This window comes from Neophocaena asiaeorientalis, unplaced genomic scaffold (assembly GCF_003031525.2).
Source record: "Neophocaena asiaeorientalis asiaeorientalis breed wild unplaced genomic scaffold, Neophocaena_asiaeorientalis_V1.1 scaffold78, whole genome shotgun sequence".
NCBI classification, from domain to species: Eukaryota; Metazoa; Chordata; class Mammalia; order Artiodactyla; family Phocoenidae; genus Neophocaena; species Neophocaena asiaeorientalis.
In genome coordinates, this window is record NW_020175018.1 from 9,805,230 (window position 1) to 9,829,309 (window position 24,080).

At 58.1% G+C, this 24,080-nt stretch overlaps 1 protein-coding gene across 1 annotated transcript; it reads right to left on the reverse strand.

Moving 5' to 3' along the window:
• Positions 1 to 2,742: 2,742 nt before the first annotated feature.
• NR5A1 (nuclear receptor subfamily 5 group A member 1) lies at positions 2,743 to 23,281 on the reverse strand. The gene is made up of 6 exons (XM_024762551.1): positions 23,180 to 23,281; positions 22,896 to 23,037; positions 20,208 to 20,833; positions 12,620 to 12,739; positions 10,536 to 10,683; positions 2,743 to 2,990 (listed from the first exon to the last, which is right to left on the reverse strand). The coding sequence occupies exons 1-6, from the start codon at positions 23,279 to 23,281 to the stop codon at positions 2,743 to 2,745; spliced, it is 1,386 nt and encodes a 461-aa protein (XP_024618319.1).
• Positions 23,282 to 24,080: the final 799 nt, after the last annotated feature.

The following is a 24,080-nucleotide window of genomic DNA, read 5'->3' on the forward strand; positions in this document are numbered from 1 at the left end:
AACTGCTGAGGTTCACCCACAGGGGTGCTCGGCCCCGGCAGGTTAGGCAAAGCCCGCCGCCCGCTACTGTGGGGCAGCAGTGGAGGGGCCGGGGCCTGGAGGGGCAGCAGGAAGGTGGCACTGAACTGGGCTGGGCACTTGGCGGCCCCTACTCTCTGCACCTGCAGTGTCCTCTGACTCCTTCCCCTCCCCACCAGAGGGCCCCTGCCTCCTCCCAGACTAATCATATGGGTGTGGGGGGTGGGGGCGGTGGAAATCAATCACTTCCTTATCTCGTGCATCACATCAGGTAACAATCTGATCCAGGTGACGTCCTCCTACAAGACTAAACAGTCCCCAGGGGCAGGAACCAGAGTGTCTGCTTCTGGAGCTGCCAGAGGGAAAGGGAGGCTTTGTCCCTTTGCCTAAGCCACTGCCAAGCTGTGTGCCTGGCACACAGCTTTTTCTAATTTGAACAGAGGAGCAGGCGTGGCTCTGGAGATAAACTAGTCACGTTGGTCAAGGCGTGTCAGGAGGATGGAAGTTTGCATCATGGTTGGCCCTTCTCAGTGGGTGACCTTGGACAGGACACTTCACCTTAGTTTCCTCATCTGTAATCTGGGGCTGCCACCTACCAAAGCGGCTGTGAAGAGCAGATGGGACAAGACCAGTGGACAAGGCAGGCGAAGTCCTGGAAGGGCACCTGGAGCAGAGGAAGCAGTCCTCAGAGTTGGCTGTGCTCACTGCTGCCACCAAGCAAGTGAGAGGGGCCAGGCCTGGGGCCTGTGGGTGTGCCACCGGAGGACAGAGAGGAAAGGGCCAGTGCCCTGAAGTCAGGTGGATCCGGGTTTGAATCTGCCCCAGCAGATGGCCGACTAAGGGCCCTTGCCAAGTGCCTGCTCTGGATTATAACCCCTGCCTCACAGGCTACTGCAGGGACAGTGAAGTGATGGATGACACACAGTAGATGCTCATTAAATGACTGTTCCCTTCTGCCCAAGATGGCAGCTGAGATGCACACCAGCGTGGCCATGAGGCTGAATCCCCAGAAAGCCCAAGCATCTCCCAGGCCTCCCAGGGTTGGCAGGGCCCCAGGGATGAGGTGGGGCCCAAAGGCCCCCCAGCAGTGCCTGGTATCCCCCACCTTGGCCCTCGCACCCCATCCTGCCTCCCCCGAGTTTGGAACCGAAAGTTACCTAGGTGTTGCCTTTGTCCCATTCGGCGCTCGGCCCCGCCCTAGACAGCCCAAACCCACTTAGGAGGCTCTCCTTGGGCCCTAGAAGGTAGATAGGCAAAGGTAGCTGGAAACTAACTGCAAAATTTATTCCAGGGCTGCGGGCACTGTGGGGGCCTTAAGGGCACTTCTCATTTGGGGGCTGGGAGTCGCCAGCCTGGCCAGGGGTACACGTTTCACGGGGGAGGACCGAGACAGGGTGGTCGAAGGCGGGGGCGGGGATGCCCAGTCATCTCCAGCTGGGCGAGCTCAGCGCAAGCTGCAACGGCAACGTGAAAGCAGGACAGACAGTTGGATGCCCGGCCCAGCGACAGAGGACAGCTGAGGCCCCTCCCCTGTGTCTGGCCCTGGAGAGTGTCTTTCAGAACATAGGACAGGAGTTGAGGCCCAGCTTCAAGGGAGTACAGTAAGGAACCCAATGGGAAGGGCCAGTGAAAGACGGCTCATCAACAATGTCCCTGATCTGGAGACACGTACATCCTCCCCACGATCACCCGGATTCCCACCCACAGACTCTGAGCCCCCCGCAGGCCAGGCTGCTGTTCCTCTAGTGGGCTGGGGTGGGGGTGGGGGTGGGGGCAAGCTCTCCTCTGGATTGGAGTGAGGGCTCAGAAATAACGACCCAGCACCACCCATGGGGTACTTGGTATGAGGGTGTTTGGGAAGAATCCATGGGCTGGTCTTGGTGCTAATCCCCAGTCCCAGCCTCAGACCTCAAATCTGTCCCCTGCCCCTCCACATACACACCTTTCAAGGAGTATCTAAATTAAGAAACAAATTAAATGAAAACAAACAAACAAAAAACTTCTTGACTACAGCTTTGCAGATAAATACCAGCCTGGAGGGCCAACCGTGGGTGGGGCTAGGACGTTGATTGTGCCAAACTTCTCCTCTGCCGGGAGAGGGTTAGAAAGATGATTGCAGCAAAATTCTTTGCAGATAACATGTCAAAATTCTTCCCTGCAGACGTCAGATGGGATAGAAGGTTTAGGGAGGAGGTCTTTGGGTCCTAACCAGTCTCCCAGTGTCCTCTAGGGCCCAACAGTCCCTTGCCTAATTTTGCAAACTCTGTTATCCCTAGTTTACAAAACAGAGGGCTTCCCTCCTGGTCTCTGGGAGGGAGTCCTGGAGATCCTCTTCTCCCCGCCCTCCTCCCCCCCAACCCGAGTTGATGTCCACTCAACTTCTCTCTGCCTCTGTTTCCAGGAGAGGGGGAAGGGATGACCTCTGACTCAAGGGACATTGAGGCCCACCAGGGAAGCCGAACCTCCTCCCTCGGCCTGTGCACCAGACTCCAGGACAGACAGCTGGGAGCAGGGGGAGGGAGGGAGTGGTTAGCAGCCACCTCCCTGGGGCACTCTGAGTGGCGGGCAAGTGCCAGTGGTTAGTGGAGACCCCCCCACCTCAGCCAGGCCCTGCCCACCTTCACCCACCTTCCCAAACGCAGGGCTTCAGAGAGCTCAGGGGCAGGGGCCTACATGGTGGGGTCCTGGGTCAGCATAATCAAATAAACCATCTGGAGACCAAGCTCAGGTCTCCTTGGCTTGCAGCATCTCGATGAGCAGGTTGTTTCGGGGCATCTCGTTGCCCAGGTGCTTGTGGTACAGGTATTCCTTGGCCTGCATGCTCAGCGCCCGCACCTCCACCAGGCACAGCAGCAGCTGCTGGAACTTGTCTCCGCAGTGCGGGTAGTGGCACAGGGTGTAATCGAGCAGGGCGGCATTGGCCTTCTCCTGAGCATCCTTCACCAGGCTGTGGTTATTCAGGAACTTCACATCTGCAAAGGGAGGAGCCGTTCACCAGCCCCATCACATCATCAACACCGTCACTGGCATCAGCAACGCCAACATCCCTATGATCACCAAAGACATGGGCACTGCCACCATTGACAATGAACCACAATCTCCCTGTCACCACCATGGCGCCATTACCGTTGTTGGTGAACGCTGCCACCAGCATCAGTCACCGATACCAGCATCCCTGGTTTTCACACACGTGGTCCCTGCTGCCATCAACAATCAAACCGCCGTCATTCCCGTCACCACCACGATCACCATCACCATCACCACCTCGGTTGAACACCGCCATCAGCGGCAGTCACTGACACTAGCAGGCCTGCGGTTATCACACACACGCCCACCGTGACCACCCAGCCGCAAGCACCTGTCACCACCACTGCTGCCATCGTCATCGACCCCACCGCCATCACCAAGACCATCACCAGCCTCACCAGGTGTATCCCTGGACACGTTATTTAACCTCTTAATTTCTTCATCTGCAAAACAGGGTGGCAGCAGTGCCTACTTCACCAGATCGTTGTGAGAATTAAGGGAGTTGATACGTAGAGGGTGCTCAGAGGAACAGTGTCCGGCACTTCATGAGACTCAGTGTGTTCATGTTATTATTACTCCTACTCTCACCATGTCCAGGAACAACACCATCCCCAGCCCCGTGGTCAGAACCATCCTGTTGCCATCATCCTCGGGGTAGGCGCCATCAGCATCGCCACTCCGCCACCATCATCACTATCCCCCATCAGCACCATCACCAGAGAGGCGCACTGTGTGTGGAGGGGTCCCATCCCCCATGCTAGAGTGTGACAGGCACTCCTTTGGTCCATGCTCTGACCAATCAAGAGGCTCTGGTACCCCAAGGAAATTTTCTCATGGGGCCGTGGACGTTCACTGCAACAATATTTACGGTGATGGGGAGGTGGCCTGGATGGCCAGGTGGTGGTTGCATTCCCGGGAGTCCAGTGCAGTAGACAGAAGTAATGGAGCAGACACAGTACTGAGCAAATGGACGGACTTTTAAAAGCATGGGGCTGAGTGGAAAAAAAAAACAAAAAATAGGATAAAAAACAAAAAAGGGAGATCCAGAATGAGATCTATAAGGTAAAGCCACCTACTTAAATTAAAAACACTAGCGCACAAAGCGTGCACCTTGCGTTAAGAACAGAGACAAACAAGAAGAACCGAGTTAAACGTAAAGGGGACGGTTGGTGATGGGAGGGAGAGGCAGGTGGGTGGCTCTGCGTGGACCAGTGATCATTTGTACCAGGGACAGAGGAGTGTGATGAATGCATCCCCTGTCCTGGAGGTCCAGTGAAGAAAGAAAAATTAAGTGTCTTTAGCGTGAAGTGGATGGTTGTTCAAATCCCAGCCCCACCATTTAGAATCGGTGGCCTGTGCCTTGTCCTCTCCTGACCTGAAGGCCTTCCTCCTCTACGAAAGGGGCCGTGCCCACCTTGCAGCGGGGGGAGCTCGGGTGCCAGGGCACTGCACAGGTGCCTGGCCCCCAGGGGTGCCCGTGGAGGGCCAGTTTCCTGTCACGGGAGTCCTCATCGCTGCTTGCAGGCCTTTTTCAGCTCCTGGGCAGCATCTCCAGCTGGTGCCCTGCCGAGGGGCTGAAAGTCAACAGGAATCCACAGAACCTGTCCCCATCCCCCGCTCCGAGCCCCGCCAGGCCTGGGATGCATCATCCAGCGATTCAGAAGATGGTCGTCCATCCACTTCCCCTGCGTTCCCATCACCCCCAGCCCTGCTGCTGCGGGGGAGTCCGGAGCCCAGCATGCACAGCCCTTGGCCCTTCTAATCCCTCTTAACACCCACTGCGCCAGGAGGGCTGGACGCTCCTGGCAACCCTGATCCCCAGCCGCCCCCAGCATGCCCGCCGAGGCCTGTGTTGTCCAAAGTCGGATTTAGGGAAACCCAAGCTGGACCCAGGGCGTATGGCAGGATCTGGGCCTCCCCCCATCCTCGTCCCCATCCCCCTCACCGTATTCAGTAAGTGAGCCAGGGTCATATTCTTCCTGGCCTCTGCAGGATCACCATTAGCCCACAAGGCACCTTGTGCCAATTAGAAAGAAGGTCCCCCATGTCCACAGAAAGACAGCTTGGTGAGGGGCATGCAGGCTGGATTTCAGCCTCTACCTTTCCCCTGTCTAGGTGCCCTTGTTCAGTAAACAACCTGTCTAACTGTACCTGGCAGCCCTGTTCCCTAGCCTGGCCCTCTCCAAAAAACTCAAAGGTCATGGGAAATCTCCCCACCTAACTAGCGTCTCCTGGGGGCAAGAGGTCCTTAACTGGCCCCATCCCTTTCCCAATCTCTTTCCAACCCAATCTACCTTCAGTCCCCAGCATCCCCAGGGCAGTTCTCCTACTTGTCTTCTGACAATTTACAATAGGAGGCTGGGGGTCCAGAGAAGGGTAGGGACCAGCTCAAGGCCACACAGCAGTAAAGGGGCCCAGAAGAAACAGCTGAGGGTGCGGGGAGGACTGGATAAGATGCTGCAGTAGAGGCAGGAGTGGGAGGGGGCTGGGGAGGACCAACCAGAGCCTCGGCTTTACCAGGATTTACTGTTCCCAGCAGCAGTGTGACAGGGACAGCAGGGTGGAGTGCAGGGTGGGGAGGTACAGAACAAGGACAGCTTTCAGGGACACCCCCCTCCTAGCAGCTCTACGGGTCCTGCAGCTCTCAGGAGGCTGGAGACCCCCACTGCCCCCACAAGGTGGGCTACAGGGCTGGGGGCGGGAAGCACGGTCACTAATTGAGCCCTGGCCACTACAGTACAAGACAGGAGAGCTGTTTCCCCCGCACCTGCTGCACCTTCCCCGCCCCCACCCCCGCCATCACTTAATCCCCACAGACACCCAGGCAGGCAGGAAAGGGCATCTTCCATGCACAGCGACAATGGGGCAGGCCTGGAGCACACAACAGACACCAGAGCCGGGATTCAAACCAGATCTCTCTGGCTCCAAAGCACTATGGGCAAGCAGAGGCGGGGTCAGGCCTGGATGCGGGGTCAAGCCTGGATCCTGGTTCCTGGGGGATCAGGTGACGTGATGACTTTATGTTCCATCCAACTCAGGAGTCCTGTCCAAGGGCCACCAAGCCTGGGGTCCTTGGTTTCCCCAGGAAGGTTACTCTGGACACCCTCTTGGAGAGAAACGTGGTCAAGTCACGCCCCTTCTCCCAGCCTGCCTCTAAAGGGACTGTCGTGAAGATTCGCTGGGATGCTGGATGTGACAGAGCCAGCATCCCTCGGGACACCACACCCTTCCTTCCTTAGACACACAAACCTGGAGACGCCCCCTTCGTGCGTCAGGGGCTCAAACCCCAGCTCCACCACCAGCTAGGTGACCTGGGGCAAGTCCCTTCCCCAGTCTGAGCCTCAGTTTCCCGTCATCTGAAAAACGGGGGCAAATTAATCTCCGCCTCTCGGGGCACCAAAGAACTGGACCTCATCTGCCCAGCTCTGGGCCTTGAGGCACTGTGGGCTGGAGCCGGGCCTGCTCAGCTCCCAGCAATCCGGGGGGTGGGAGGTAGGAGGGGGCTGGGAGATGGCAACCCCACCCCCGAGAGCAGCCCGCTAGCTCTGCAGAGCCGGGGCCCCCAGGTTCTCAGAAAAGCCCCCTTTTCACGGTTTAATTGAATATTTGAATAATCCTTTCATTCCAGCGAGACATAAAGAATGTTGTCCCAATAGCGGTGACTCAGGCAGGCGCCCCTGCGCACAATGGCCCCTCGAGTGGGGCTGCTATTCAGGCCGCCTTTTGTTGGCACGAGCAGTGGGTAAATTGCAAACGCTTAAGGGAATGCTGCTGCCGCCGCCTCAATGTGAGTCAGAAAATCGAATGTTAGGTCAATCCATTAAGCTTCGATTAAGTCCTCTGCGGAACAATGCCAGCCGGGCCCATCTTCATAAACACCGTGATTGCCAGGAGAGAGGCACTAATTTTAATTAAACCTCCTTACCTGCCTTCGCGCCTGCCTGAGCCGGCTATTTAGACACCAAATGGCACCCTTCTGTGGAGGCAGGCAAGAAGGAGGCGCTGAGCGGGCTGAAGGGCGGAGGCATTGGGGGACAGCCATCACACAAGTTCAGGCTGAAGCAGCCCACGGACGCGCTGCCCCGGGGTGATGTCCAGCATGCCAGCTAGAGGACAAGGGGCAAGTGGCCACCCCACTCTGCGCCCCAGTTCCCTTGGGGACCCAGCTCTGGTGGTCTGGGTGGGATCATGGGAGTAGCCCCCTCCCACCTTCCCGACTCTGGGCAAATCTTCCCCCTCGTCTTGCCCAAATTTATCCACTTCACCCCAGCCCCACGTCTAGCCTCTTGCAGGGCTCTGGGTTGCCACCTGCCATCCTTTTCCCATGCTGCAGTTGGAAGGACCTTGCCAAAATGCAAACTTGATCATGTTTCTCCCTGCTGAAAATCCTCCCCAAGGGAAGGTTCAACGTACTGGCCTGGCACTCAAGGCCTTGCACAAGTCGGCCCCTGCCCACCTCTCCAGCCTCCTCCTCACCCTCTCCCTGCCCCACAGGTACTTCCAGACTTTCAGGATCACCCATCCCTGTGCACAAGCTGTTCCTTCCCTGTGCACAAGCCCCCTCCAGACTGAAGGGGGCTTCAGTCTGGAATGCCCTTGCTGCTGCTTGCTTTGTTTCACCCAGAACACTCCTGCTCATACTACAAGGCCCAGCTCAGAGGCCCCTCCTCCAAGCAGACTTCCCTGATATCCTAGGCATAGTTGTCTTCTCCTCTTTGGCCCAGCCCTGATCACACTGGACTGCCCAGTCTCCTCTCCACACCTGGAACCTGTCAGCCAGCGGCCCCTGTGGCTCCCCTGGGCTCCTCTCACTGCACACCTACGAGCTCAGACAGGCCTGGGTCCCGGGTCTTCTCCCCTCACAGCCCCAACAGCACTAGAGTTTCTGGCCCCCACCCTGAGGGTCACTGTCCCCAAAGACAAGGCACTGTGCCAGACACACAGTGTGCAATACCGACAGAGAGAGACTCGTTCCCTCCTTCACTTCGTTCACTAACTTGTTCATTTGCTCGTGAACTTAATGATGGCTGATAGAAACAATACGGATGCATACTCTGGGGGGTCAGGCCATGCACTGAACATTTTGGGGAATTTTCTCATTAAATCTCATAGCAGGTTAAAGATGATTATGATGTCATTTTACAGATGGGGAAATAGAGGCTCAGAGAGGGGAGTGACTTGCTCAAGGGCCCACAAGCGGAGAGAGAGTCTAGATTTAGAATCCAGGTGGTCCGTCGCTAGTCCCCTTTCCTAACCACTGCTCCACCCTGCCTCGCATGTGTACACACACATGCACACTCTCACTCCTCCGCCCCACCCGCTCCAGCCTGTTCCAGCCAAGCACTGTAGACCCTCCCAGTCTCCCGGCCCCAACTGCTTCCTCTGGAAAACAGGATGAAGGTTGGCATGCAGGAGGGGCTGTGCACTCATGGTTCTGAGTACAGCCCCTTGCCTGGACCCAGAAGAGGAGGGCTGGGCTCAGCCTTGATGTCCTCCCTACGCCCCATAGAAGGAGGAATCCTGGACTTATCACCTGGTGGAGGCCAAGGCTGTGCCAGGCCTGGCAGTCCCCAGCGCTGGGGCTTTTGTAAGAAGAGGGGCTGAGGGCTGCAGGCATGTGCCTCAGGCCCCGGGTGGTCTGGAGAGCCAAGATGTGGTCCCTGCTCTGCAGCGGGCACCAAGATGGAGCCCTGGCCAAGGAACCTGGTGGCTGGCAGCCCCACCCTCCCCAAGACCTCCTAGTGGCCTCTTGACGAAGGTCATGTCAAGAACTGTCACCTCACAAACCACCACAGAACCCACGCTACAATACAATGTGTCCCAAGCACGCCCCTCAAATCCCTCACATCTCCACAGGCACCACTCAGCCATATACAGATTGCTCACACCACATGACACATAAAATCCCACTAGCCCATAAAAGTTCACAGTCTATACATGGGCGAAAACGAAGGCACAGACACGCACGTGACCCCTGGAGCCTGCGCAGCCCGAACCACACACATCCGTGGCTCCGGTGAAACTGAGGTTGGGAAGAGGGTGCCACTGCAGGCAGCGGAGGAAGGGGACTTCCCCAGCTGGAGCCAGCCCGGCTCAGGTCCCTGAGGCCCCGCCAAGTGCTTCAGGCTCCTAACCGGCTGCCCGAGATTCAGCCCTCACCCCCGAGCATGCTCGACCCCTACCAACCCCTGCAGCCTTGCCGATACGCCCTCCAGCTACCAACCTGCTGCGCCAGCAGAGTCAGGAGGCCCAGCCCAGGCACCCAGTCACACGGCCACGGCCTGAACACAGGGCTTCCCCCAGTCAGTACATCACTAATCACCCCCTCCCAGCTTGTTTTACCCGCTGCTTCCCCAGCTGCCCCCACTCTTGAGCAGGAACACCCTTGCCAGACTGTGGCTGTGATGCCATCTGCCACAAAGACAGCGTCTCGATCCTGCCCCCTCCCCAGGTGACAAGGCATTCACGCCCCTCTGTTCCAACCTTCCATCCCATCTACACCTCTGCTAAAAGATTTATCCCCCCCAACAAACTCCTACTCATCCTCCAAGACCCTGCTCAGATGTCCTTCCAGGAAGCCTTCCCGGCAGATCCCTTGCTCCCCGTCCTGGGTTCCCCATCTCTCTGTCTCAGCCCTGATGGCACTGGCTGGAGGCCTCTCCCAGACTGGGAGCCGCCTGAGAGCAGGGAAAACCTCTGTGAACGCAGCATTGCTGGGCACAGGGAGGGCATTGGACATGCTTGCTGGGTTGAAGGAGGACAAAAGGAGGCTGACCTGATGAGAGCTCAGAGGGAGGGTGGAGACCTGAGCGTCACAGGCTGGGCTGGGGTCAGGAGGGCCAAGGGAGAGAGACACCAGACACGTGGGGAGCCAGGCGAGCTGGCGGGCTGGGCTGGCCCTCTGCCCCTGCCTTGCTTTGTTTACCTCCCTAGCACTTACCGAAATCTTCCAGGCTATACATTTTACAAATCACTTCACTAATTTATACATTTTACTAATCATATTATGCTTATTGTCTCTCTCCCCAACAGAAGGTCAGCTCCTTGAAGACAGGGATCCGGGGTCTTTTTTGAATGAGTGAATGAATGAATGAATGGGCAAAGGGGTCTGGGCCCCAAAGAGCTCAGAGTCAGAGACCCTTAGAGCGGGGAATTAGGAAACACAGGGACCTCAGGATGGGAATCAGGGATCAGAAGCTCCTGAAATCATAAGGGCATTTTCTGGGGTGGCATCAGCACTTTTCTAGGGCTGTCAGCTGGGAATCTACCACATCCTCAGGAGGGTTCCTTGTCCCATCAAGGGCAAGTCTTAGACATTATCCTGGCCTTCTGTCCTTCCAAACAAAGAAACTCAGGCCCAGAGAGGAAGCAGGCCCTGGACCAGGTCCCCTTTATTCACTAAGAGAGGCCCCCATCGGACAGCCCCACCTCAGGGTCTCCTGGCCAGCCCACGCCCCTACCCTCAGGCCAGGCCTCGCTCACCCACTCACCGAGGCTGAAGAGGATGAGGAACTTGAGGCAGACGAACTCCGGGCGGTCCAGCTGCAGCGCGCGCAGCTGCAGCACAAGCTCCTGAGCCCGAAGCACCAGGCTGTGGAGCAGGGAGCCTGCCTGGGCGGCCACCATGGCCAGCTCCACCTGGGTGGGCAGAGGGCAGGGGTCAGGGACACGAGGGGAGGCCGCGGACAGGAGGCACTGGCCGGAAGCTGGGGGTCAGGCGTGCCCGGCCTTGGAGCTGAGCCAGGTGGGGCGAGGGAGGCGCGGCACCTCCTCAGGCCCCTGGACCCCTCCAAGGCTCCCAGCTCTGCTCCCACTGCCCTGCCCAGAGCTGAGGGCCCCGGCGCAGCACAGCCGACACCAGGCAGGTGTGTGCAGAGGGAGAGCTGAAGGGTCCTTCATGCACAAAGAGCCGCCGCCGGGCCCAGTGGTACAAGCGGCTTTTGTGTTTTGTGTGGTGTCTGCAGTGAGCACCACGTCGCACGGGGTGGGGGGCGGGGCAGCCGTGCCTGGGTCCTCGTGGATGCGGCCACATGACCGTCCGGGGCCCACACATGGACACCTGGACTGCAGATGTGGCCACACCTCAGCTCACGTTCACACACATGGAGGGACACACTCACAGCCTTGTCCACCTGCTTCAGGACGTGCACACACACACACACTCACACACACACACCCTTGTAGGGTCACATCACAGGGTAACACAGACAGACACATGCCTGTGTATATGTTCCCACTGACATGGTGACGGGCAGATCTCAACACCCACCCACTTACGTGTGTGGAGATGTTTGCACAATAAAATACAGGAGCACACACACACACACACACACGCACGCACGCACGCACAGGACTGTCCCATAGCCTCAGAGACTTCCACCCATGTGTTGACAGGAGCTGACGCTCACACCTCAGACTGTTTCACGTGCTCGCCCAGGTGGCCTCAAAGTTACACCCTTGCAACCAGCATTCTGCTGGCCCTGGATGGCCTGAGACACCCAGGTGGGAACAGAGGATGAGGACAAAGGGTTGGAGGTAGGGGGTGGGAGCAGGGCCTTAGTCTCCAATCTCTCTCCCCAAGCACCTACGAAACCCACTCCTCCTGTATCGCCCCTCAGGAGTGATGCTCCCTCCACCAGGCTAGACCCTGGGCATCAACCTCCCTTCCCTTCTCCCTACTTCCCTCCATTTCCCCTACACCTCCTCTCCCCTCCTCCTTGAATTGTGCCCTCCCAGGTCCCCAGTGTTGTGAGCAGCGGTGGCTGCCTTCATTTCCTCCTCACCCCCCATCTTGCCCCCTCCATGCGCTTCCTCATATACAACCTGGTTGTGTCCTTCCCCACTTAAAACTCTTCTGATGCTCCCTGCTTGATTCCAGGAGCCACCCCACCTGCTTCCCATCCTAGTGCCCCTGATTCCCTGCTCTAAGAGTGCCCAAATTCTGACTCTGAGCTCTTTGGGGCCCAGACCCCTTTGCCCACCCATTCAGCCAGCCAGCCAGCCAACCACCCAGCCATCCTTCCATCTATCATTCAGGATTTAGAACCTGCAATGTCTTGCCCATCCCAGCCTCCAGCCACACCTCCAACCTTATCTCTCATCTCATCCCAGCCCCCACAGGGCACCTGCCCCGCAAACCCATGTCCCAGCACACCGGCAGCCCCCGGCAGCTCAGCAGCCCTAACCTGCCTCTCTAAGCCTGGCCGGTGCTACCTCCTCTGCGTGTGTGGAGGCGGGGATTGCCCCTCCACCCCATCACTACCCGACCAGCCCTTATTTATTCTTTCACTACCCAGAGCCACCATCACGTCCTCCAAGAGCCTCCGTGACCCTCCCCACATCCCTGAGCTGCTTCCCCCAGAGCAGGGCTCCCAGGGCCTGGTTCCTCTCAAGGTCAAAGCTAGGGCTGATCAGAGGGAAGTCGGGCTGGTGGGTATCCCATGAACCTGGGGAAAGGGCTGATATTCAGTGGTGCCCAGGGCCAGCCCTGGAGAGGCCTAGGACCTCTTCTGGGCCCAGAATTCTGGAAGTGCATGGTGGGGGGTCAGGACAGAGCGCAGTAGGGTCTGGTCACCTCCTGCCCAGTGACCAGCAGGATGCTGCCCTCCTTGCCATGTTGGATCTGACGGTAGATGTGGTCGAACACCAGCAGCTCACTCCAGCAGTTCTGCAGTAGTGTCATCTGATCGGCCACCTGCAAGGAAGAGGCACACAGGAGTCCAGGGTCCAGCCACGGTCCAGCTGGGGATCGTCCCCTCGCCCCTCCTCCTCCCAGCTCTGAGTTCAGCAGCTCAACTGGGTATGTGACCTGGGCAAGCTGCCCAACCTCTGTGTCCAGTTTACCCATGTGTCTTCTTCATCAAAGTGTGGCAGGGGTCTAGCAAAATAATAAGAGGGTCCAACGGAGGTGCTCAGGCCCCAGCTCTGCCTCTTACAAGTTGTATGACCTTAAGCAAGTTCTGTAACCTTTCTGGGCCTCAGTTTTCTCATCTGGAAAGTGGGCAAAGTATTAGAAGGTGGTCTGGCACATATTAAGCCCTCAATAAATGTTACAGAATAATGTCCACAGAAGTGCTTTGTGAAGGATTCCTTTAAATGCAAGGGAAGATTAGTATTAATTTTTCCTTGTGCCCATTTGTCCTGTGGTCACATCTCTAGCAGCCTGAATCACTCAAAAAGGAGCCATGTAGAGAAAACAGAGGGCTTCCTCGAAGTTTTGTGCAGAGCTCTGAAGTTCATGGGAAGAGAGGAGGTCCGGCCCAGGGAACGAGCAGGTGGCTGGCAATGGTCTACATCAGAAGCAGGAACAGAAGGGCACACGGGGCCGATCCTGAATCCCCAGGCTGCACTGAGGGGCGCTCAGTGTGAGGGCAGGGCCTATCCTCCAGTCTGGGGGATCGCCACATTCTAGCATGGCAAGAGTAGACCCTCATGACAATGACGAGTGGGACTCAGGACCATGGGATGCCAGAGCCAGAAGGGCCCTTAGGGATCTCCTGGCCTAAACCCCTATTTGCAGATGAATAATCTGCCACCCAGTGAGGGTAAGGGACTCTCCTGGGGTCACAGAGAGGCAGAGCCAGGCCAGGATCATGGCTGGCATTCTCGGTCCACGACTCTCCATAGTGACAAATACTGAACACTTCTGGGTGTTCAGAACTGCGCTGGGTGCAGCGTGTCATCCTAGGAGGATACAGTGCAGACTCCAGTCCCTTTCAGCATCCGTGGCTCATCAGCCAGCTGCCATCGACCCAACGGGCACCCCCCAGGCACCTTCCCGGGCCATGCCCTACAGTGAATGCAAATCACGATAGCTAACAGTCACTGCGCTGCAGCTCCACAAGCCTTTGTAGTTGGTACTAATGTTATCCCCAATCCATGGAGAGAGGACACTGAGCTCAGAGAGGTCAAGTAACTTACCCAAGGTCACACAGCTCTGTCTAGTTCATCTCTGCTCTTGGCACTAGGTGTGCAGGAAGATCCACCCTTGCCACCCTAGAGTTCACGGCAGGCTCACTACCTCACCCATGAAGCTCTCCCCATCCTCTGGACATGGCACCTGCAACATCTGATGGCACCATTCATGCCTCTGTCTTCCCTGACACCTATGGGCTCTGGGAGGAACAACCCCCAACCTGGAGACCAGAGTAGCCCAGGCAGCCCCTGGCCTGAAAAGGAACTGGCCCAGGCCTAACCAACAGCTCTCTCTTCTCGGGGGCTAGAAGCCCCCCCGCTCCCCTCTGCTCTGCTCCTCTCCTGGGAGTGGCCCTGGGGCCTGTTCTCAGACAGACAATGGGAGAGAAAAGTGGATAAAGAGCAAAGTGAGCAGCTGGACACACAGTCAGGCTTCCTCCGGGCCTCGCCTGCTCAGCCCTTCCCCAGCCTGTGTGGCTGAGAACAAGAGGAAGGGTCTGTCTCTATCCTGCTCTGAGTCCCCAGCCTCCCACCCTCCCCTCCTCCCCTCCCCTCCGTGTCAAGAACCCATACCTCCCCCTCCATCTCCCAGCAGAAGGTCCATCCTAGAGCCCCATTACTGTCAGAACAGGAAGCCCAGCCAGGGGCACCCGAGGCTCAGCCACAGGTAGCCCTGGATGGGAGGGGCCGGGAGAGACTGAGAACGGGCAAGGATGCACCGCAAAGACACCTCGCTGTATCACCTTATCATGCCTCAGGAAGTGGCCGGTCCCCAGAGAGCCTCCCCATCACAGCTTCCAAGGAGGGAGGCAAGGCTCAGTGAGCGCCTAGACCAGGCCCTGTTCCCAGCACGCCTGGGACTCCTCACCCCTGCCCACTACAGATAAGGAAGCAGAGGCTCCCCTCAGGTAACCGCAGGGAGCTGGGCTCTGCACAGACCACCCGCCTGGGCTGCTCTTCTTGGGGGGCGGGGGGGGCTGGCACTCCTGGAGCCCAAGCAGGAGGTGCCTGGTCCGGGAGTCGCACTGGCCCACTGGGAGGGGGTCTTGGGGAGGGTGGGGCTGCCAGTCGCACTGGGAGAGGGAGGACGTGCAGGGTTGGGTTCTGCTCCCCACTTATTGGGGCCCTAGGGAGCAGACACCCTTGTGCCTGAATTAAAGGAACAGGGGGTGGGGAGGTGGAAGCGCAAGAGATAAGGGGGAGAATTAGGAGATAAGCTGACTGAGCTTTGGGCAGAAAGCAGAAGGGGTCACAGTGACCCGGCTGGCCAAGCCCTGGGAGCAGACTCTGTACCCAGACCTCAGACCCCAGGAGTGGGGGCAGCCCTGCCCACGGGGCTGATAGGGGTGCAGGGCAGAGAGATGCACTACGGTGGCTGGGCTTTGGTGCCCTGTGCCCTCTGATTCCCGCTTAGCCACACATACTCTCCGGCCCTGATTTCCTATTCTGAGAAATGGAAAAAAATAAATCCTCCCTCTTTTGGTTAGAGAAAATATATGAGCACAGCGGTGTCAGTCGTGAAGGGTTCTGGGAACCCATGGTCAGCTATTCTGGGGACTCTGCCCTGGCCCGGGTTCCCCTCCCCACCAGCCAAGCAATCGTGCTTCCAGACTCTTTACTAGCTCTTCCCCTAGATGGACACATAAAGACACCAAACTCCAAACACTCCCCACACAGATGAACACACACACACACACACACACACACACACACACACACACACACACACACACACACACACTCTCCCCTTTTTATTTAAAAGAAAACCAGAGGGCCCTAGCTGCCAGCCCCTCTCCATGGGAAAGCAGGTGGCTAAGAGGCTCACTTAACCAAAGAGGGTTGGTTTTCACCTTCCGTGGGCTTTTCCCTAAGCAAAAAGTTCTTCCTCTACCCTCAGTCCACCCTGCCACCCCGGGAACAAGGACATGTGCAGTCCCGGCCCTGGGGTCCCTCATCAGCCTGGCCTGTCTGCTGGGCCCACCAGCCGCCCACCCCTCCTGCCGGTCTGCCACAAATCTTCCTGGAGCCTTGACACTTTGCAGCCTGCCTCGGAGATGGGGTATTTATGCGTGCCGAGATGACCTCCTTCCCAGCAGGCCCCCCTCCGGAGCCCCCTGGGGTCTGATCAGTCTGGCGGTCGAAGGCCAGTGGGCTCTGTAATTCTCCAGTGGCTGACAAGCCGCGGGCTGGCCACGGCGCTCTCCCGGCTGAGTGGTTGGCGGGCTGTCATTTGTCAGTCCAGGACTGACAGAGTTACTGCCACTTAAATGAAACCATATATCTAAGCAGTTAAATCTGTTGCCAATCGGGGGCCTCGGAGCTGGATGTCAAGGGTGAACTGATGTCAAGATGGGTCATTAGGCACTCTTGGCCCTCGCCTCCACCTCCCTGATTCCTATCTTGCATCCTCCCAGCTGTCCTTCCCAGGGACTGTCCAGAGAGGCTGCCTGCCTGGGCCTACACCTTGCCCCCACTGAGCAGTATGTACAGGTGAGTGTCTGCTACCTTGCAGGTATGAAGCTGCTTTGGAAGACCAGGGCAAGGTGGGCCCCCATCTTCTCCCAGAGCTCTAGTGCTCAGAGGAGTGTGGACACGATGTATCCTTTCTCCTTCTTCCTGGCCAGGCCTGTCTACCACCTGCAAGGTTAGATTCAATGGTACCCCGGCAGAGGGGCCCAGCGAGGGAGGGAGCCACTGCCCCCACTCACTGAACACTTTCTGGGCGCTGCACCCTGTGCTAAATTCTTTACCTGCCCTAGCTCACTAAGCCCTTCCAACAACCCTATGAGGTGGCTACTATTTCAACTATCCCTTTTTTACAGATAGGGACAACTGAGGCCCAGAGGAGTAAAGTCACTTGCCCAAAGTCACGCACCAGATAAGTGGCAGATATGGAACTTGAACACGGGCCTCTCTGATTCTGGTGTATGTTACTAACCTCTGTACCATGTCAGATCTAACACACCGTGATTGCATGAGGTGGAAAAATGGAGGCAGAGGGACTTTCCTGGCGGTCCAGTGGTTAAGACTCTGCACTTCCACTGCAGGGGACACAGGTTTGATCCCTGGTCAGGGAACTAGGATCCCACATGCCACATGGCCTGCCCCACCTCCCCCCAAAAAATTGAAGGCAGAGGGACATCCAAGCTGGGAAAGAGGCTGGAGGAGGACAACCCCAAAAGGGCATCTGGAGCCCCAATATCAGCTCAGCAAAGACCCCAGTCTTTCCCCTGGACAGCAAGACATCATCAGCATCACAGAGGGTGAGCAAGCCTCTGGGGAGAGCTCAGGCTCTGTGGTGGGAGTCTGCCCTTCCCAGGCAGGCTGTCCATCACCCACTGCCAAAGGACCTACTCCTGGTCCAAGCTCTGCTTCCGACCCTGCCTACCTCTCCAGCCCTGCCTCATAGGACCATGGGGGACTCCCTGACACATGGTACCTTTTCACACTTCTGGGTCTTCTGCTGTCCCCTTTCCCAGAATGCCCTTAACCTTCTCAGGCTGCTTTCTGGAGAGTGCACCTTTGATCTGCACGATCAAAGAAACCTTCCCTGACTTTCTAACACAGAGCCATTTACTCTCCTGCTGGCGTCCCTTGGCCCCTTTCTACTGCTGTCAGAGCCCCAGGCACCCTGTGTTGGCATTACCTATGTGCATGTCTGTCTCTTCCTCCAGCCTGGCAACCTCCTGGGTCCAATTCATTTCAGTGTCCCTATGCACAGGCCAAGGGCTGCCCCACTCTCAGAGCTAGGGACCCCCCTCTGCTGTCTGCTGTGTCCTGCCCGGAGGTGAGGAACGAATGGTCAGTCAAAAGAGAGAACAGGGGGCTTCCCTGGTGGCGCAGTGGTTGAGAGTCCGCCTGCCGATGCAGGGGACGCAGGTTCGTGCCCTGGTCCGGGAGGATCCCACATGCCATGAAGCGGCTGGGCCCGTGGGCCACGGCTGCTGAGCCTGCGCGTCCGGAGCCTGCGCTCCGTGGCGGGAGAGGCCACGGCAGTGAGAGGCCCGTGTACCGCAAAAAAAAAAAAAGAGAGAGAGAGAGAACAGGGACTTCCCTGGTGGCACAGTGAATAGGACTCCATGCTCCCAACACAGGGGGCCCGGGTTCAATCCCTGGTCAGGGAACTAGATCCTACATGCACGCCACAACTAAGAGTTCGCATGCCACAACTAAAGAGCCCACGTGCTGCAACTAAGGAACCCACCTGCTGCAACTACAACCTGCTGTAACCAAATAAATAAATAAATATTTTTTTTAAAAGAGAGAGAACAGTCACTCAGCTCCCCTCACACTTTTCTGCTTCCCTACCTCTGGCTTTGCAAATAGACATCAGCCCAGGGCTTATTGGACCAGTGGGAAAGAAGCTCCACATGGCTGATGAGAGGCCCTCTAAGGGCTGGGCTGGTACTTATCTGCAAGGCTCCTTTACAGAGGCTGGTAACGATGGTTCATATTCCTGGGCTTGATTCAGAGACTCTGGGAAGGGGAAGCAGGAAGGTTTGGACCACAGAGAAACCAGAAGCAGGAAAAAACACTCAGCTAAGCTTGGACAAAAGCCCTTCCCATCCTGCGTGAAAAACCCCGAGAGACCAGGAAGGCGGTCAGAGGAAGTGCCCTGCCCCTGGATCCAGGATTCTGGAAGGCCAGGAATGCTCTGCTCCTCTTCCCCTCTGCACTGGGGGCTCATGGGAAGCCTGGAGGGAAAGCTGGCAACCAACCGAAGGGTCTTGGGATCCTCCTCCCCGACCAGGGCCTCCAGCCACGAGTGGAAGGCAGATGGGATTGTTTGAGGCCCTGCCTCTTGTTCGACCCATGAGGTCAGCCTAGAGAGGGGGCAGGGGTGAGAAGTCCCACCCCATGACAGACAGCCGGCACAACCCCAGACCTCAGCCACGACAGGCCCCCCACAGTAGAAGCAGAAGGCATTACGGCCAATGCTTGGTTGCTCTGGGCCGCAGAGCAACCCAGGCGCCCAGCTCCACGATACCTCGAGGGTTCACAGTGCCCAGGCTTCATCTTATCCCCCCTGACCCCCATGCCCAGCCCAGCCCCTGCAGACAGTACCCCTGGCCCATCCGGCCACATGCCCCTGGAGGAATCCCAGGCCTGAGTGGCGTCAGCACTGACAATGCTGCTCAAGGCTGCAGTGGCCCCAGCAGGGAGGGCAACAGGCCCTGTTTACACCCAGTCCCAGAACAGCCAAGGGGACTGACCTGGGAAAGGCAAACATCAATAGGCCTGAACTAAAGGCCTATCATGTCTCCATCTAGGCCAGGGAGGATGGGCTTGGCCAGGCTTGGGGGAGGGGGGCCTCTGAAGTTGGCAGAAACCCTGATCATAGGGAGCCAGGGCACTAGAGGGGCAGCTCCCAGTCTTCGGGTGCTTCAAACCACTAGGCAGGGTGATTGGGAAGTTCTTCCTTGTCTGGCCTTAGTTTCTCCTGCTGCTTTCCTGCTGACTTTAGTCGCAGGTACCTCAACCCAGGGCAATGGAAGGCCTTGCAGCCGAGGCATTTGGAAGAAGAGGGGCGGGCCCTGCAATCCCCCACTTACCCTCCCACCTAGTACTCCCTGCACACACAGACACATACATTTACACGTGGGACTAACCATCGTGCATGAGAGATGCAGGGACAGTAAGATCTTTCACCTTAGCTGGGAAGGAGAAGCATCCCAAACTCTGAGATACTAAGACCCCTTCTGTGATATCTGAGGCTAGCAGGGAGTGGTGGCCTCTCCAAACGAGAGGACAGGATGGCTTGGACCCTCTTCCTGACATTGGGCTGGGGCAACCAGAGACAGCCTCCCAAGGACTGAGTTAGTCCTTTGCGAGAGCCCAGGGTCTCAGAGAAAGAAAGATAGATGTCGACAGAGACTCAGACTGGGAGAGAAAGAGACAAAGATTGAAGGGACTAGAGAGAGACAGGGAAGCAGAGAGATAGCACACCAGGGAGAGAGACAACAGAAAGAGACAGAGGCAGAGGTAAAAGAACCAGAGGCCGTGAGAGATAGATACTCAGGGAACAGAGGAGAAAGAGGGAGGGGTGCGTGGAGGTGGGACAGGGACAAGGAAGGCTGTGATGGACCAGAAACACTCCTCATGTCCCCAGGGTGGCCTCCCTGTCCCCAGACATGGCCTGAAGCCAGTGGGCAGGAGAGCACCACCCAAGGGGTGGCCAAGACTGAGACTTGGTCAGCTGAGGGGACACCCCAGAACCAGCGGCCAGCCAGGTGGGAGGAGGGACTCACCTCCAGCTCCTTGAAGACCATGCACCTGCGTGCCCAGTCCACGATGGAGATGAAGGTCTGGTCAGCCATCCTGCACAGGAGGCTGAAGGGTGCAGGCTGGTCGGGGCGGCCTTTGGCCGGTTCCTGCAGGCAGCCCACGATGCGCGCCCGTACCTGGTCCTCGTCTGGCTCCAGCTGCAGCAGCTGCAGGATGAGCTCGGGCACACCAGGCCCTCCGGAGAAGGGCTCCGGGTAGCCATAGTGCAGCCCGGGCTGTGGGGGGCTGCCGTAGGGCTCCGGGTACTCAGACTTGATGGCGCGGCCAGGAAAGGCAGGATAGAGGTAGCCAGCCAGTGGCCCGTGGGCGCTGGGCACAGCCATAGGCAGCGCTGGGGCCCCAAAGTCGCCCAGTGGCCCAGCAGGTGGACCAGAGGCCAGGCCCTTGGGCTCAGGTGCATGCAGGCCAGGGGGCAGCATGTAGTCCGGCGGGGGAGGGGGCGGCGGGGGCACCCCCACTGGGGGGCCTGTCTCCAGCTTGAAGCCATTGGCTCGAATCTGTGCCTTCTTCTGTTGCTTCAGGGCCCGGTCCCGCTTGTACATGGGCCCAAACTTGTTCCGGCCGCCCCGCATGCGGTCAGCGCGCACGGCTGTGGGCAGAGGCAGAGGGGCAGGCTCACCGCCTCCAGGCCACCCGCCATACCACCCCACTCACAGTTCTTCCCCAAACCGATCCGACTGGGTCACTCTCCGGCTCAATACCTCTCATGGCTCCTCCAGTGCCCTTAACCTGGCGTTCAGAGGAAGTCAATCTCCCTAACCCAGGGTTCAAAGCCCTGTTCACCTCTCCATCATGCCCCCACCCCCCCTCATGAGACCCTGTGTTCTTTCCACTCCACCTTACTATCTCTCTGCTCCTCTGCTTGGCACTTCCTCCACCCTGCCTTTGGTATTCCTTCTGCCTCAAACCCTTTCCTTCTCTCATGCCTACTAAACACCCAGAGTGTTCCTGGATTCACCCAGGCAGCAGCCACTGTTCTTGCCCCGGATGTCCTGTCTCTTGCCCACTCTCGTCCTGCTGAGTGCTATCGTACCATGGACCCAGGCTGAGAGCTTCTGGGGGTTCAGCAGTGGGTTCAGGTGCCCAGCATAGGGCCTGAGATGGTGACAGGAAGTGGGCTCTGGTCAGCCTTGTTCACAGGTGGGTCCCCAGTGTCCAGCTGCTTCTTGACTGACTGCCTGACTCTGTTGAAGCCCTGTTGCAAAATGACTCGGGTTTCTGCCGCTGCCTTCAAATCTGAAGCTGAGTTTAGGGCTGACTGGGGCTCTATGCTGGTGGGAAGGGACCTCCCTTGCTGACCAGATGTCCCTCCACCTGGCCAAGAATATGTCACCAGCCGGACCCAACAGGTGTGTCTCTGCAGCCGAAGTGTGGCCCCAGCCCCTGCTCAGACAGGACCCCACCCTGGGCTCCAGGAGAAGGGAGAGAGGAGGAGGGAGAGGGCGGTGCTCAGCAAGGGATGTGTCTCTGGGGCCCATGCAGCCAATCTTCCTGCCATGGGGTTGGGCAGCCCTGCTCCACTCCCTCAGGCCCCGCGAGGGGTTTCTGCGGCTCACAACAACCAGTTCTTCTGAACCCCTCAGGACCTGGTGCTGGGCACATGGGCTCTTGGGACAGGACAGGATATCCCCCTTCCATCAGGGGCCCTTCCTCTAGGTGACAGGACTTGTGGCCTGCGGCTCTCAGAGCCACCAGGGGCCTTCTACTTTGTTTAAAAACTTTAACCAACAGCTGCCTGCTCGGCACACAGCCCGGCTGGGGCCAGCGGGGTGGAAGCCTATGACTGTCCACCCTCAAAGAGTTTGAGTTTTTCCTGCTAAAACGTTTTTCCTCCCCTCCGGACAGAGAGCTTGTGGTGGGGGTGGGGAGACAAGGATGGGCCTGGGTTCTCTGGGGGCGATTGCTCTCCATTACCCAGCCCTCTAGGGCCTGGCTAAGAACCTGCTGAGTGAATAACTGCGTGAATCTTGTGGATGGATGGACAGATGGACAGATGGGTGGACTGAGTGAGTGCAGGCTGCACAGTGATGCTGGACAGATAATAACATAAATAAGAATAACAGTAATAGCTAACCTGTTGAGCATTTTCTACGTTCCAGGCCCATGCTAGGAGCTTTTCATACAATTCTCTCACTAACTCAAGGAGGAAGGCACTACTCTTAGGTCCATCTTTCAGATGGGGAGTCTGCAGCTCAGAGAGGTTAAGGAACTTGCCCAATGTCACCCAGCCCATAAGTGGTGGCACTGGGACTTGAACTCCAGTAAAGGCATTGAAAACCTTGGCTCTGGCTGGTATGAGATGTCAGTGGGGGTGTGACAGAACTCCTGGCAGAGGGAGGAGCTCTGTGGGGCTCTGCCCTGTGCTGCCCTGCCTGCAAGGGCTGGGGAGAGGGTCATCTCTCTGGGATTCACTTTTAGATACTTCTCAAGCCATCCCAGGCTGGTCCTGCATGCATCCCTTCACCCAGACCGACATCAGTTCTCACCCCTCCCCCATAGAGATCAGGGCCCTAATGTCACATGAGGGGCTAATCGCCTGGCCCCAGAAACTTTGAGAAGACCTATGGTACCCTCCCCTCACCCCTTCTCCCACCCCCACCCCCTGCCCCCTCGCCATCAGAGGTCAGGGGTAGGAGGCGCAGCGTGCGCACCTTCCAGGCGCATCCCCACTGTCAGGCACTTCTGGAAGCGGCAGAAGGGACAGCGCTTGCGCTGCGTCTTGTCGATCTTGCAGCTCTGGCTCTCGGTGCACGTGTAGTGCTTGTTGTTCTGCACCGTGCGCTTGAAGAAGCCCTGGGGGAGAGGGGAGTCAGCGCGGGAGGGGACAGGCCCCGTCTCCCCTTCCCTGCACTTCCCAGCAGGGCTTTCCGCCGCTTCCCGCCGGCTGCTCGCCAGCCTTCCACGCCGGTCCCTTGCCGGCCAGCTGCCCGCTCACCTTGCAACTCTCGCATGTGAGCAGCCCGTAGTGGTAGCCGGACACCTTGTCCCCACAGACGGGGCACAGCTCGTCCAGGTCCTCGTCGTATGAATAGTCCATGCCCGCGGCGTCCGCCTGTGGAGGGAGGAGAGGCTCATCGCGGGCGGGACTGCGACTGGCAGCGCCGCGGACCTGGGTCCGGCGTGTCCTGCACCACCGCGGCCGCGCGCCCCAGGGTGCCTTCCGCAGCGCCCAGTGGTCGAGGGCGCCCGTTGCAGGCCACCCATTAGAGCGCCCTGAGCAGCACGTGTGCCTGGAGCAGCTCCCCTGCCGGGCCCTTGCTGACCCAGTCCCCACACTTCCGCCCCGTGCGCTCCCCAACCCTCCCAGGGGCTCCTCCTGAGCGGCCCCCCGCCGCGTCCGATCTGGGACTCTTGGATTAAATGCGCTTTGATCCGGATTCGTTCGTTTGAGAACAAAACCCCGATTCTGAGAAAACGAGATTGTCTCGCCCGCCGGGGAGATGCCAACGAACCCGGTCGGAGTGGGACCCAAGCGTTCTGGGGATCGGACAGGGACGAGGGAGACAGAGGCAGAGTCTGAGAGAGACTGAGAGATGGGCAGAAAAGAGAGCGAGAGACACCGACAGACGCTGCTTAACGGAGAGAGTTCCCCGGGGCGACAGAGACAACGAAAATCCGAGAGTGACAGAGAAACATTGATGCCCAGTCAGAGAAAACCTGGGGGAGATGAGAACGACGGAGAGCTAAGGAGATGGTAGAGAGTGGGGGGCGGGTGGAGAGAGAGAACGAAAGAGAGAGATAGAGAGATCAGAGACACTGTCAGACAGAGGCCCAAAGAGAAAACCTGAGAGAGACAACCGCAAGGCCAGAGACACAGTGATAGACGAGAGACAGAC